This window comes from Pieris napi, chromosome 20 (assembly GCF_905475465.1).
Source record: "Pieris napi chromosome 20, ilPieNapi1.2, whole genome shotgun sequence".
NCBI lineage: Eukaryota > Metazoa > Arthropoda > Insecta > Lepidoptera > Pieridae > Pieris > Pieris napi.
Window position 1 is genome coordinate 6,425,811 of NC_062253.1, and position 16,552 is coordinate 6,442,362.

Here is a 16,552-nt window from a genome sequence, read left to right on the forward strand (position 1 = left end):
AAGTAACTGTATTTTTATGAAATTAAACACTATACGTATTTAGTATTTTACTATTGATACTTAAAATGACTAGCATTGCATGGAAAATTAAACTATATCTACTATATAAAAATAAGTCGGGTTTTCCTTCCTGACGCTATAACTCCAGAACGCACGAACCGATTTCCACGGTTTTGCATTCGTTGGAAAGGTCTCGGGCTCCGTGAGGTTTATAGCAAAGAAAATTCTGGAAAAAGTTCAACAGAAAAGCGGGATCACCAAACGAAATGTTACATAAAACAAAGCCATCTGGTGGCGAAACGGAGTTCGCCGAGTTTGCTAGTTTATTATAAAACACAACTTTATTCGGAATAATCAAAATCAGAATCCAAAAAATCAATGAAACAAGGTTTAGGCTTTATACCTGTTAACTATTCGGAAACAATATTTAATAGAAATAAAAATGAGTAATTGCATGAAGTATCAAGACAATAAATCATACTAATCTAAGAAATTCAGTGACATTTTGTGTTGCCATCCTTTCGGTTTTCAAAAAATTCAATTATCTTCTTTCATTAGCCAGACTCTATTTTATTTACCAATATTGCTGGATCTATAAATTAACTACTATTCAGTAGTCGAATGTTATAGTGATTCCACTGTGAGGCAGCTGACAGCAATTTAAAAAATAAGTATTCTATATAAAACTTAAATATCTATAACACTTACCGGCGCGAACGTTAACGTCCCTAGAATGAATTGTACCAACTGGGTTTCTAGCAAGGCAAGCGTAGACCTGGGCATGAACTTCCTGACGGTAATCCTCAGCACGGAAAGGTGGGAAAACAAGGTTGCCATTCGGTAAGACCTGGAATATAAAAGAATGTTCAGAAATGTCTATTTGTTTCTTAAGATTATGAATTAAAAATCATCTTGTAATAAAAAAATAGGACAATACTAATACATAAATAATCGTAAAGACACTATCTCGTAAAAGCATTGTCAAACATATACGAGAAATGTTATGTTATCTCCTGGTAGTTGATGTAAGTTGGATTAACGTTCTAGAATTAGCCTTAAGCCAGATGTTTTTAAAGCCAGTCGACCAGAAGCATGTCTCTATCACCTACATATAAACGCGAAAACGATGTTTTTATATTTGAAAAAAAAAAAACTTTCTATTTAAAATTAACCTCATAGTTTAGTTAGCTTATTAAATTAATTTATATAAAATGGGTATGCTTCCTGAGAATAGCTAAAGTAAAGAACAAGAGAACATTCCATTCCAAGCATTTTTGCCGACACAAAATGAGAAAATAATGTAGGGTAACTGACCTGTCGCAATCCAGGAACGTCACCAACAGCGGTGCCATCAGCTCGTACCCAAATGACATCGGGAGGGGGGGATCCTCTTGCGGCACATTCCACTACGGCACCAGTCGTGTTACTGAAATCCACTCGGTTTGGGGGTTCCTTCATAAATATCGGTCCGATCGTTTCGTCCTCGCATCGCACTGCTCCTGAAAGATGCCAAACAATTTAATGTTTACAGCTGTTCATAAGAAATTATTCTAGTTTAAAAGTTTACAGTTCGGTCGATCGTGCCGTGCAATTCGTCACTCGCTTTTTCAAAACGAATCGTGCAAAACGATTGTCACTGTCCTCACGATAGTTTAAAAAGGCAACTCAATGATTTAGATATAGTCCATTGAAATGTTGCATTTGCTGAACATTTGTTAGAGGACGCAATCTTGGAATAAATAATAGGTTGCTCGATAGACGAAAAATATGGCACAGAGCGCCCCACGCTTTTTCACAATAATACCAGTATTTTTTGTTCACTACTATTTTCAACCTAAATTAGGAATTATTTTTCATTTTTCAGTTTGATGTGCTTTAAAAGCGTGTGTTCTAGTTTTTTAAAACTATTTTTTATTTTTTAACTAAATTTTTATATTTTTTTCATTTTTTTTTTTTCGGATTATTGCATTGTCATCGATCTTTGACAGGTGCGCAAAGTTTGAATTAAATCTGTTCGTTAAAAGTGGGTAAAAACGAGTCCGAAGGAACTACAGGTGAAGCTAATATAAAGCGTGTAAAAAGGCGTGAAAACACGTTTTTGACTATATCTCCTAAACTATCCAACTGTGTAACTTTTTATCAAAATGCCAAAATTCAAAAGTTATAAGTAAAAAATCCGTTTTTGCTTATTAACTTTTTTCTTTTGATTTTATCAAAAAATTATGTCAGAACAATTTTGTAGAGAATCTGAAGATTTTCCTCAATAATTTTTCGTTTCCCGCGCTATAGACTTGTGAACTGTCAAAGACAAACGCGTTGCCTAACTAAAAAAATAAATTATGTTGATTGGAAAATCTAACATACATTAATGAAGTTCTTATTTAATACTTGAATACTATAGAACATTATTAAATTATTTCTTATAACTCTTATATATATAGGCATCGAAAAACTTTTTAACGAGAACTTTATATGCACAATTTATTTATATTTGTTTTTTGTTTTTGTTTTTAATTTCAAGTGTCAAAGCATATTTTGTTTTATATATATATATTTAGTTCATTAATTATGCATTCCATGCAGACCCGTCCCATTATACATACACATAGTGCTATACCTTTAAATTGAGTTATTTCCACAGTCTTTATACGTGAAATTTTTAGTTTCCTTTAGACAAATTGAGACTTGATGCGCAATATACATTTGCTCGCAAATTAAATGTAAATTGAATTATCAAACTTGACTAAGAACGCTGATCACCTATTGGGCATTAATTATTAAGTATTTCGCCCGAGTGGTTTTCGTGTATTGTGACAAGATTTTTGTGAACTCAACAATAATACTTATATAAATGTCTATTGATTCCAAATTTAAAAAATAACTTTTTTTTTAATTTATTTATTAGCCGGATACAAAGTCCATTGGCAATAATTTACTTTGAAAGTGTAGTATTGCCATAATTCGTGCACGTATACGTTCATTTCAATCATTTTAAAACCGTGTAAAAGATACGCTGTATTAAAAGGAAGGGTGCTCAATGCTCATCAACATAGTTCGCTGTGCTGAAAGAATTGTACTTGAAAAAGATTTTTAACCTAACAAGAGCATGAGTAGTTAACTGTTATTAACATGCTCACATCAATTTATTCATTAACAACGTGATAGAATAACTAGGTTAATTGTTTACCAAGGTTCATACGAGAGTTTGCTAGTACTTTATAGTTAAAACTTTATTTTTACATCGTTCTGGTACCACTGTATACTATAAACTTTATTTTTACATCGTTCTGGTACCACTGTATACTATAATATGAGGGCGATATAGTAAGGGCTATTAGTCGTTTGTAACATCTCATGTTAAAACAAAAACCGCGTGACCCGAATACTGGCTTGTAGAAAACACTTGACGTCCCTACATACGCATATTTTTTCATACGAATTTGCAGGTACAACGCAAGTTATGCTCACGGTATAGAAAAATAAGTATGGAATGTTAATGTAATTTGGGCTTCGAAAGTAAGCAACGTGCCATCATTGAACAATCATATTGAAATTTGCCTAAGTAAATGAAATAGTGAGAAAAGCGTCGGTAGTGATTCTATAAAAAAATATTCTGTGGTTTTGTTTCTACGTCGTATACAGAAAGCTTCAAGCTTTGAATGGAAGTTTTTAATTATGCGTAACAAAGCTCGTTTAATTTCACATGATTCGATTGCGTTGCTCATCCATTCTCGTAAATTAGATATGCAATATCAATTATTGGTATTACTAATTAATATCACTTAAGAGTAATGAATTATTAATGAAGTATTGAATTATTATATTAAAGTTAATTATCATAATACTTGATGGAGAATAAAATGTATAGTATATACAGTTAAATTTGTTTGGTTTAACAAGAAACCCGTACATTAATTCTTCCCTTTCGATAACGAAACTAAACGACATTTCTATAACGAATAAAAATGCTCGGTCTCTTGAAATTCATTATAAAGAGTTTACACTATATGTATATGTGTTAATTAGTTTTACATTTAATTCTCTTACAAAATCAAGGCCTGTCATACAATCTCTATAAATATGGAAACATAGTATAACTTAATAAATCTATCTAACAGATATAATATTTCTCTCCTTGACACGATGCGTGAACCGGAACAAAAAAAGATCAATTCTATATGGCACGTTCACAAAACAAAATGTCTGCATACGACAGCAATGGCAGCCCTTATGAGGACTCGACCTAGTTCATAATGACGTCTTGCATAAAGCATCTTTGTAGCCCAGAGCCCTACTGCGACGAGCAAAAGAATAAGTGACGCGCTAATTGCGGCTAATGGTCGTCTTTTATTTTGAAATTACTAGTTCTAAATATGAATAGACGTTTAGTGAGCGAGTTAAATATGTGAGATTTTGACAGTTGACTTAGTTATCTTTGGTAATGCAATTTTCTTTAATTTATGGCAATTAATATAATAGGGATCTTGTGCTTATTTCTATTATCAATTATATAGACATATAATATATATGTATTTCTATTGGCAGTATAATTAGAGCATTGTAATAAGCCTAGAAATAACAAAAAAGTGATTTTTATGAGTTGTAATAAAAAATAAATCAGTGGCGCTACAAGCTCTTTAGGTCTTGGCCTCAGATTTCTGAATCTGTTTGATGATCATTTTTAAATCTAATAGGCAAGTAGGTTATCAGCCTCCAGTGCCTGACACAGGCCTCACGTTGTTTTCACCTTTCGAGCAAATGTTAAATGCGCACATAGAAAGAAAGTTTATTGGTGCACAGCCGGGGATCGAACCTACGACCTCAGGTATGAGAGCCGCACGCTGAAGCCATTAGGACAACACTGCTCTAATGAGTTGTATTAGCGCCACTTATTTAATTAATTATTTAACAATACAAAAATCATAGCATATCACTTTCAAGCAATGTCTTCTAGGCAACTTTTAATTACTTATTACGAAATTAATAACAATTATTAAGATTTTTCATATAAAATAGGAGCTCTCACGTAAGTTTTAATTATCTTAATTGTGTGAAGCGTTTTTGTTAGTGGACGGGGACAAAAAATGGCAACAATCTGTCCAAGCACAAAAACTTGCGTGCAGCAGATGTGCGCGTACGCAGACACGTGATTGGTTGGAACCGCGACAGATGTGATGACTAACATCCGTGTGGTTAAGCATCATTCTCAAAGTACATAGATTATAAAGTTTCATAACAAATTGTATAAAAAGCAAAGACTTAGAAATCACGCACTTGTTTTGGTGGAGAGCGTAGTTTCGATAAATCTAAATCTCTTGATTTGAGAAGCTAATTGATGCTAAAATAGTGATAGCTGTCTCCCCATTTTGTCTATAAATTAGATATTAAAGATCGAGTGATAATATGTAGAACTTCAAAGAAACTTGTTAAATTACGTTCCTTCTCATGGCGGATATCGAAATTATATCTCAGGCATTTTCATCAAATGCTTCCTAATTTTTCGTCACACTCATTTGCTTTTAATGAGATACGAGTGCGATAAGGACTCGCTATTGAGAATTATAAAACTATAAGTTTTGTTAAATAGTCGAGTTATAGAAATCGGAATACGGATGTATTTCGAACGAGAGATGTTCTGCAAATATATTCAAGTCTAGAGCGCTGTCAAAACGTCTAATTATATACCTAAAAGAATGGTATCACAGATCTTGAAATCGCTACCGTGCTTCGTTTAAATGTATTCTAAAGCCCAAATTCTTTGTGCATTTTTTTCGTCAACGCCTTAATTGTGGATGTTAGAAGGTAAACAAGAAGCATTAAATTTCACTATCTCGATGTTGTAATCAAGTATGTAGGTGCTCTCGTAAACGAACACCTGCGGCACCATCTGGTCGATCAAATGAACCTTAGGAATTTTTCTGATAACACGCGCTAGTACCTACATTCTTATGTATAATCTAGCTATTTAACAAGCTGTGTCCTGCAGTTATAGTCGAGTTTATTTTCAAAATACGTTTTTTCGATAAATTGACTACAAAATATGGTTCAATACCAGTAGCTCCTGAGGTTTAATGAAACTTTGCAAACTTTGAAAAACAGATTTATAATATTAAGTATTGATAGTATAAGCTAAAAGATATTACATATTGCGTTTATTATTTTAGGTAGATAGTATAAGCCTCATTTAGAAAAATAATGCTTTGTATTGAAAAAGTTACACAAGATTATAAAGACATTTAGATATTCGCGGTTTATAATACATAAGGTTATTAACATAGGAATAATGAAATTAAATATAATTAATGACATTCAATCGATTTAATTTGAATATCAATTATACTTTAGTGATTAAGTAATTTAAATAATTGGCAAAAAACCATCGCAGTACAATAAAAATTGTAAAACGGTTTGATCATTTTATACGAGGTTCACTGATGACTTAATGTAATCAATAGATACTTTCGGAATATTTCATCCAAGGCAAAACTCCTTTAAATAGATAGATATATCTCTTTAAACTAGAAATTAACGGGCTTTCTTGAAACAAGATAGAAATTAGGATATTGATGTAAGAATAAGGTATATTCTAATTCGTAAAGTTATAATCTTATTTTGAACGCTGTGAAATATTAAAAGCTTCATATAGAAATGGTTTGACAACTCTTGAAACTGGATTCAATGTCTGACGCTCGTGCCTGAAGGCCGAGATGTGAGGAACTACTCGCAGATTTTGACATACTTAGCGCTAATTCCTCTCTGAATCTAAGCTTTGGCTTTAGTGTTGTCCAAAATCGGTCTTGGTCTTGTTCTTGCATTTTCGCAAGACCAAGACTGGCCTAAGTCTCGTCTTGGTTTAAATAAGCCTTCCTTAGGGTCTGTTTCACAATGTACGGATAAGTTCCAAATTAGCTATTTATTACTTATTGGTAGGATAAACACTATTGTTGCGTTTCACGACTGTCACATAGCGCTATTCGTCACATAAAGTCCATAAGTTAAGAGTCCGATGAATGTCAAATAGCACAATTTATCTTCCAAATAATGTATGTATTGCCTATGCAATGGCTATCCATTCGGCTATATGTACCAGCTACTTTATCCATACATTGTGAAACAGACCCTTAGTCTACTTCTAGTTATTTTAATTATATTGGCCAGTACTATTGAGTTCAATTCATTCCAAACTTTCATCCCCATTTCTAGCTACTAAAAACAACTTGGGTGAGATTGAAAGGGTATGGGAACTCACTTCTACTCTTACTTGTATTTTTGTCTGAATTGTTGGTGTTATATAAATAAAATTAGTTCCCGTTGAAATTCTTTAATTATTGAAATGTATTCGCGTAAATATAACATAGTATAGAAACAAAAAAATACCCGTTAATGCAGCATTTATTATTAACATGTTTTAAATCTTTCAGTTCATTGTTTTGTTAACAATTCGTTGCAAGCGCGACCTGAATTATATAACCAACGGATTCGGTCACCAAACTTATGTTTTAAAAATGTAAATGTAAATATTCGTTAAGAAATATTTATATAACGTGTTGCGTTTCATACTAAATCGTCTAATGGAGAAACTTGGTATATAATATGGGAGCATTCAAGTATTACGTCACGCAATTTTTGGAGATTATTGACCCCCCCCCACATGTAACGCGCCGTAACGTTTTTCTGTACCCAAATATAGTAAAACGTTTCGTGACCACCTAGTGACTCTTTATACCATTATGTTGTGTAAAGTACTTGAAAGTCGAAAATAATATTAACAATAACGCGTAATTCAATCCCCGCCCCGCATCGTAACGTTTTACAAAAGCAACCCCCCCCCCCCAAATATTCGTTACGTAATACTTGAACGCTCCCTATGTCATTTAAAGTATTTTAATTGTTATATGTCATATATTAACTAGTTTAAACTGCGACAGCCAAAATGTGCCATGATTAATAAGGTCCAAGGATATGTCATAAAACACCCCTTCCAATATCTATTTTTTACAATTTTAGTCATAAAAGAGGTGACTGCAAATAGGCAGTTCAGTATTTTGAATGTATACTTTGAAGCAACCGCAATGGCAAGTGCTCAGAATTAATGAGCCCGTTACGCAACTGTTAATCTCATTACCTCTCGGAATACTTTAACATTTTTGAAACGAAAAAGAGGTTAGGATAGCTGATACATAATTCATTAATAATAATAAAGCCCGTTTCATTTTCAATCATGACAAAAACTAATTATAATACATAGCTTAGATTGTTTTACATTTTTTTTTTTTTCTTTTGATTGTTATTCTATATTCTAGCTTCCTTCAGTACCGTCGATCGGAACCCCTTCACGGGTAAAGGCCTCCTACAGCTTTTTCCAACTGACTCTGTCTATGGCTCTCTTTCTCCATTCGTTTCCTGCTACCGCTTCTATTTCTTCTATCCACCTTTTTTTTGGGCGTCCTCTTCTCCTTCTTCCACTTGGTCCTTTCCATACAGTTGTCTTTAACGTCCACCTATTATCGGTGTATCTTGCTTTATGTCCCTCCCATTGCCACTTCTGTTTTAGGGCATAATGTAAGGCATCTATAACTTTTGTTCTTCGTCTTATTTTTTCGCTTTTAATTTTATGTATTTTTCTTATTTTAAGTACGCTTCTTTCCATTGCTTTCTGGCATGCTACTAGTTTAGTTTTTATTTTTGGATTGTAAGTCACAATGATACATAATTCATTAAGAACTTTTAAAAATAAATGCATCACTATACCCTCGCAGAATGTACGAGGATTTGAAAATATGGCATACAATTTTCTTGTCAAAACACCTTTTGTCTCAATATAGCCCCTATCCTAAACAGACTAGCTTAGCATCTATGGCGCATGACTCCATGGATAGTATAAGTTCATTCACCCTACGAATTCCTCCACACGTCGTCCTCGTTATCCCTGTCACTGAATTGTCTAAATTCAGAGTAACACGCATATCTTATACAGTTTTAATACTGCACACCAGTCAGTAAAAATACCTTCGCAAATACAAAGTTAATAATTGTTTCTAAATATTTTGAATTCTGTGTTTATAAGGTTATAGTTATTTTTATTGTTTTCTTTTTAGCCATTATTGTTTCACATGGTGGATATTTTAACCTTTCATCTATTTAATTATTGTTAACTTATATATAGCCTAAGTAATTGAAAAGACGTTATAACTTTCATAAATATTTAGATTCCTAAATTCTCTATTAAATATATAAAATTATTGAGAGTGTTTTGTTTTAAATTCGCAGATACATTTACAGATTTGTGTTTGGCTGATTGATATTTTTTAATAATGAGTTTCTAAATACCTATTCGAAGGAATTTTTAAAGCTCTTTGGACTATCATAGCGTGAACGATCTCGTAAGATTTATTCAAATACTAAGAAATGAGCTTATTCACCATCTTAATACAGACTTATAAGTTATAACCCATAATTGTTCTAACAATGATTAATCGGAAGCGTTAAGTCATACATCCTAATCGAATATCTCGGAATGTAACGTATTTGCTTGGTGCGGATTCAATTTCCGTTGTTCCAGCATAGCATATCAAGTGACGCGGCATTGGGTGTAATTTAGAGATTTCTTCAATTGAATAATCATCGTAGCTGAACTGTGCATGGGAACAAAACACTTTTATTCAACATCAACCATTTCAGTTTAATCTTTTACACGTATGTTTTAGAGTTTAGTAATTTGCTAGCTCTTTTCTATTTGTTATGTTTCAATTAGTATATCATTTAATTTTAAGTAACTTACTGGTTTCAAATAAAAGGTTTTAACAGGATTGGATTTTGAAAGGTCTATTCAGCTCTTAATCCAATTAAAAAACAATTCGACGACCCATTGGTCTAGACTAGTGGTTAGTACGACTGACTGCGAATCCATGGGTCCCGGGTTCGATCCCCGGCTGAGACGAACATCGATGTGATGAGCATTTGGTGTTGTGCTTAGGTCTTGGGTGTTTAAATATGTATTTATAAGTCTATCTATCTATAATATGTATGTATATCCGTTGCCTAGTACCCATAACACAAACTTCACCAGCTTAGCGTGGGACTAGGTCAATTGGTGTGAATTGTCTATAAAAAAAAATTAAAAAAAATTGCTCTTGCTTAAACCATATTTTTCAGGTTAATCAGCTGGCTTATTTTTATATAATTTATATAATATCAACGAAAATCCTAAGCTCTAGGGATAGAAAATTAAATTAACCTAATTGTATTCCGTTGCCTCATTTTATGTAGAAACGTAGGCTTTTGAAGCCCGAAGTCGAATAATCAAACCCGTATTAAATAAATAGTTTATGTAAATTTATTTTAATTTATTTTATTAAGACAGTCAAAGTGTTTAATTTTTCACAAGGCGGCGTATTTCCTATAAAACATATTCCAAAGCATTGATATCAAGCTGTTACATTTAGAAAACAATTGATAATATGTATTAGACTTAAGTGTCATAGGTTAAAAGATTACTTCTGTTGACAGAAGCGACAACGAGGTGACGGAAATAAACATATTATATGATATTTTGGTATTGGTATTTAAAATTATTGAATGAATGTTTAGTCTAAGCAGAAAACATATGTTAAGTCTCCTATCTCTATCATTCTCATTCAAGAAAGTGAGTTAAATGTATATAATTAAATAAATTGATTTTAGCAGCACAGTTTCTAAGGCGAGCTCACGGTCGCGACCTATGCAAAAGGCCAACGTGCTGGCTTGTTTACATCGAAAACCTGTAAGCTTTCGTATAAAAGCATATATTTTAAACAAAGACACTCACACGTTCGCTCGAATAACGCCATTTTAGGATATTTGTTTGTTAGCTGCCGAGTTTATTAGAATATAATGCTTACATTATGTATAATCATGCAAATATATGCGAATTCCAGATATAGGCAAAATTTAATTCGGGTCGACGCGAATGGAATTTTAGATATCAAGTGTGAAGTGAACCATCGCGTCATGATCGTAGAACAATGTCGGATTTGAAAAAAGTCCAAAATCCACTTTTTATCATATTTGGATACTACAATATTACGGCTACATTAAAAAAAATCCATTTGTTTTAAATTTCAAATTAATCAGTCGGTAAAGTGACGCATTTGATAGAAGAATGTGATTTTTCTAGAAAACTGTGTAATTTAATGTTATTATTTTTATTTTGTAACAAAACAAACCCTTTTGTTTGCTTGTATGCCAAATTTCATAATAACAGAATATGAATTAAAATAGTTATGACAAAAACTGACATGATTATATTATTTTGAAATCGCTGCCCTGTAAAGTTTACTATTTGTCAGATCCGTCACTATTCTACGACTATGACGATCTGTTCGTATATATTGCAAGTACGTTCTATATCAATGAAAAGATTGAGGAGGAGATTCGCGAACGTTGCCTGGCAACCCGACAGATTTTCCGACACAGCTATCGATCGGGCCCGGGTGCGAGATACCTCATCCCATTACAACTTTCTCACAACCTTCGCAATGTGTTTTCTTTGAATCAAAAGGTTATATACTTGTACAGTCTTATTCTTGGCTTCAATGTTTCAAATCTGTCTCCGATAGTCTGTAAAACCTTCATCTGTTTTAATCCTTTTCGCGGTAAAGTTGATCAAATGGTTTATCTCATTAAGAATATCAAATCAAAATTTAAAATCATATACGTAACACAATGTATACTTATGAACGTCAAAAAGAAATATACATTAAATCCTTCTAATTTTACATTTACTGCCAGTTCTCAAATCAAGGGCGTAGAACGGAAGAGAAGAACTGGCAATAAACTCTCCGCCACTATATTGATAGCCAAGGTTTTTACACGTGTTACATTATGTCAGCTCCATATTTAATTTAATTAATAATTGGACGTATATGATGTAATGTTTAAATTGTTAGATGTTAATTGGCGTTGTTCATTCCCGTTTCTTAAACTATACCTGATTACTCTATGGAACGAATCGAATCAGGTAATGCATAATCATTATTCATAAACGTATCCAAATAAGGTAGCTATTATTATACATACCATTTATTATATATACCAAACATTGTACTTACCAAGCGCGAGCAGCCCGACGAGGACCGTAAATACGGTTAGAAGAGACATATTAAACACTTTCACTTAACACTTCACTAATCACTTTGGTCACTTTTCTTCTGTATACCAGATAAATATGTAGAACTAGCCGCTTTGCGGCCGGGCGTTGCCCGAATCTGAAACAGAGCAGAAATAACGATTAAGGTAATCTAAAAATAAACGCATACAATATGAGCCTAATTCAGTTACGTACTTAATAGAAAATTTTTAAACGTTAGAAGAACGTTTTGAATAAAAAGTTAGAAGCGAACAACTTTTTATTCAACAGTTGTACGTGTTGGCAAGACGGGGGAGTAATTCTAATAATGGTGAAGGGCTGACCACCCTCGAAATAGTGTCTAAAAATATCGTCTCTCTCTGTCTCTGATGTTAGGGGCATTAATGCGTGACACGGCCACATTAAATAAATTATTTTTATCGACTTTTTGTGATACTTACATAAATTAAATTTAGGAGTTGCTAAAACGGTACCATTACTTTGCTTAATATTAGATGCTTTCCAAGCATTTTTTTCTTTGTAGGATACAAGGATATGTACATTTCTATTAAAATGCTTTACGTATATCACGGTTAAATTATATTAATTTCCTGGAAGCCGAACTTGCAAAAGATTTCAGTAACATATGTTCCCGCATGGCCAAGGGTGTCGTTGGGAGTTCATGACCTTAGTTTATACCATTAGAACTATTCGATTTCTCTCATAAAACGCGAACTTTGTGATCACATTATGTGTTATAACCAAATTTAAAATTGACATATAATTTCAATGTTAACGGTTATGGACAAAGGAACTAGAGTACAGGTGTGTGTTTATACATGAATTAAACACAATAATAATATCAAAGTAATTAATATTATTATTGTGTTTAATTCATGTAAAGGTAATTAATTAAATGTTTGTTTAAAGTATTCAATTTGGTAGACTTATATATCATAATTTTTAAATCAGTCTTCAACTGTAAATAATTGTTTTGCCGTGAATCGAACCCTCAAAATATATCCATTAGGCCACGGAGGCGGTACCATCGACCTAATAATGCTTTAAATATTTATAAAGTTTATCGCGTTAAAACCGTGAACATAAATGTGTAAAACAACAAACGGCTTGGATTATTTTCGGTTCCATTATCCAGAAATGGCTGCTAGCGTTTGTTTTGATTACACAAGAACTTTATTCGAAAACATTAAAATGTTATTGATATACATTTGACGTTTTGAAAGAAATCTTTATCTAATATATAAAATTCTCGTGTCGCGGGGTTTGTGGTTAATCTCCTCCGAAACGGCTTGACTGATTCTCATGAAATTTTGTGTGCAGATTTTGTATAACTGAGAATCGGACAACATCTGTTTTTCATCCGTCTAAATTTTAAGGGTAGTCCACCCCTAATTTTATTTTTAGATAAAAATTTTTTTTTTATTTTTTTATGATACAGCATTTAAAAATACATACAACCAATAATTTTCAACCCTCTACGAACTATATGCTTATAAATATCAGAATTCAATGTAAAACCTATACGGTAGTGGATATGACTTAGATCAGGTTTCTAAATAGGGAAGTAGGTGATCAGCCTTCCATACTATATCTGTAAAAGATTTTTCGTATATTTATAAGAAAACACTTACCAGTTTAAAATGTTTTCATCATAATTTTAAAGCTATTTTTATTCTGAAGTATTGTCTGTTTGATCCTTCGTTGTCGGAATAAATGTGTAAATATTTTTTCTTTTTAATTTTTAAACAACAAACAGACGAAGTTCAGCTTCACCCGATTTTTATGTAGTCATATTTCAATCGTTAATTTTCAGTATAAATTAAAGACAAATGCGCTTACGACTCTACCACGCGTTGCAATAACGTTGTGTTTTATATATAGAAACCGGTAAGATAAATGATATATCAATTAACCAGCCTTTGCTACAAATTAACAGGAAATTATCTTCAACACGTTTTCTCTTTCGATGTTAATTGACCGTAAGAAAGGGCTAAGTTCTAGCGTACATATTTATAAAAACTTTATCCCTGTCTATTATCATAATAAATCCTCAATCATGTCATTGACATTTCTTTAAGCATGAGTGAGGGAAGGTATTGTGATTCGATTTTTGGGCTTAAGACTGGTTTCCTCAAGCTGTTTTCTTTTGCCGTAATTAATTGGGTTCAATATAAAGAAAACACTACCTCCAGGTTGAGAGTCTCTTTCCATTACAACGGAAACACAATTTGACAGAAAGAGACAAAAACGTAATAAATACTGCGTAGACTAGTACATTACAAATAAATTCTTCCGTATACCTTTCATTGTAAGACGGATCGATCCTGTTAAATTTCTAGTAGACGGGCGTGTACTCGAGTATCGACTCGTCTGGGATGTAGACATACGAATATAATAGGCTAGAATATTCGCTGAATATTGAATACTATATATCTTGAGACAAGAATCACCAAGTTTGATAATTTCGCCACTAGCACTAATTATAATTTGCTATCTCTAAATCAGACAAAAAAATCTTATTTACGTTATACCTCCGTTATTATTTCATTGTAAGTACTATACAATTAAGTGAGCTATTATCATTTCTGTTAAACAATTGTCTACTCTATTTCGTGTAAATTAAACATAACACCGTAAACAGGATATTTGTATGAAAATTTGCTTATTTAATGTGTTCATAATTCATTAAAACAGTATTAACTATCTCTATATTGAGAGACAGAGATGAAAGAGTACTTTGATTAAGTATTTAGGGTTGCTTAAAATAAATCAGTGGCGCTACAACCTTTTTAGGTCTGGGCCTCAGATTTCTGTATCTGTTTCAAGATCTAATAGGCAAGTAGGTGATCAGCCTCCTATGCCTGACACATGCCGTCGACTTTTTGGGTTTAAAGCAAGCCTGTTTCCTCACGATATTTTTCTTCACCGTTTGAGCGAATATTAAATGCGCACATAGAAAGCTAGTCCCTTGGTGCAAAGCCGGGGATTGAACCTACGACCTCAGGGATGAGAGCTGCATGCTGAAGCCACTAACACTGCTCACAATTATTGATTTTCTTTATAATAAATTTTTCACAATAAATTCATTAAAATATTTTACGTAATGTTACGATTTTTAAATTAAACAGAACTTATGAGTTCAGGTAAAAAACATGCACCCGCATGATTTATCAAGACCTTGAATTTTATCTATATAGTTTCTATTGATTTATAGGAAATGTATATGCAAACTCGATATCTTTACTGAATAGATGCGATCTATTTACGGACTTAAGTACCGGACGGAGGATCTAGGATTACAGACGAGTGTAATCTTTTCTTATACATAATTAAGTAGATAAGAGCGAGTTTCATATCGTTCTCACAAATGTGGTGTGGGACACATCTGTCTGTTTTGTATAGGAAAGTATTGACACGCCCTGTGTGTTCCAGCCCGAAGAAAATATTCGGTTTTCGAAGAAAGGGTACGATTCAGAGACGTAGCGCGAAGAAGCCGGTATGAAAAACCCTATTAATTTTGGATCTGATGTTAAAACTGTCTTAAATTATACTATCTATATATAGTAATTTATTTATTTCGTACTCCTTCAGCTAAGATCAATCTAATATATAAAATTCTCGTGGCTGGGTGGGGTTTGTGGTTAAACTCCTCCGAAACGGCTCGACCGATTCTCATGAAATTTTGTGTGCATATTGGGTATGTCTGAGAATCGGACAACATCTATTTTTCATCCCCCTAAATGTTCAGATTAGTCCACTCCTAATTTTTTTTTTAATTTGAGATAACAATTTTATTCTTTATTTTTTTATGATACAGAATTAAAAAATACATACATCCCCTAACTTTCACCCCTCTACGATCCACCCCTATTTTTTATTATCAATGATAAACATGGCAAAACGACGTCTGCCGGATCAGCTAGTTATAAAATAAACTTAAAGATGGAATACATAATACATACATATAAAAATGTTCAAACGTTAACGAAAGGAAAAAAAATAATAAAAATTATCAAATACGTATAATATATTACACTACCAAGAGTGTGTAGTGTATTTTGTGAAGTATTAATGTAATTAAAATATTTTTTCGAAATTAGCCAGTGTTATATGATTCTACCTTTTACTTTATATCTACTTGCATCAAATATAGGGATGTGAAAAAATAATCGATTAATAAAAAATCTATTTTTTTATGCAGAATGTCACATCCCTAATCAAATAACACTTACTCGAACTTTATCTTTATCGTTAGATATAATGTACACCAACATATCGACGGCCATTTACTCTATAAATAAATACATTAAGAAAACGCTTATATGAACTTAAGAAAGTTAATAAATCATCCATACTAAAAATCCTTTAGAATAGGAATAAAAGCAAGCTACCTGATGGTTTTATAAAAAATCTTGTTCAAACCAC

At 32.5% G+C, this 16,552-nt stretch overlaps 1 protein-coding gene across 50 annotated transcripts in view; it reads right to left on the reverse strand.

Moving 5' to 3' along the window:
• Window positions 1–16,552, reverse strand: part of LOC125059791 (Down syndrome cell adhesion molecule-like protein Dscam2) — a 73,745-nt gene that overhangs the window by 55,989 nt on the left and 1,204 nt on the right. For all 50 annotated transcript variants that reach the window (XM_047664359.1, XM_047664358.1, XM_047664362.1 and 47 more), the window contains exons 2-4: window positions 12,090–12,245; window positions 1,315–1,499; window positions 709–847 (exon numbers count right to left, since the gene is read on the reverse strand). In XM_047664359.1, coding sequence (XP_047520315.1) covers window positions 709–847; window positions 1,315–1,499; window positions 12,090–12,138 — 373 coding nt within the window. In that variant the 5' untranslated portion in view covers window positions 12,139–12,245. The remainder of the gene's footprint in view (window positions 1–708; window positions 848–1,314; window positions 1,500–12,089; window positions 12,246–16,552) is intronic.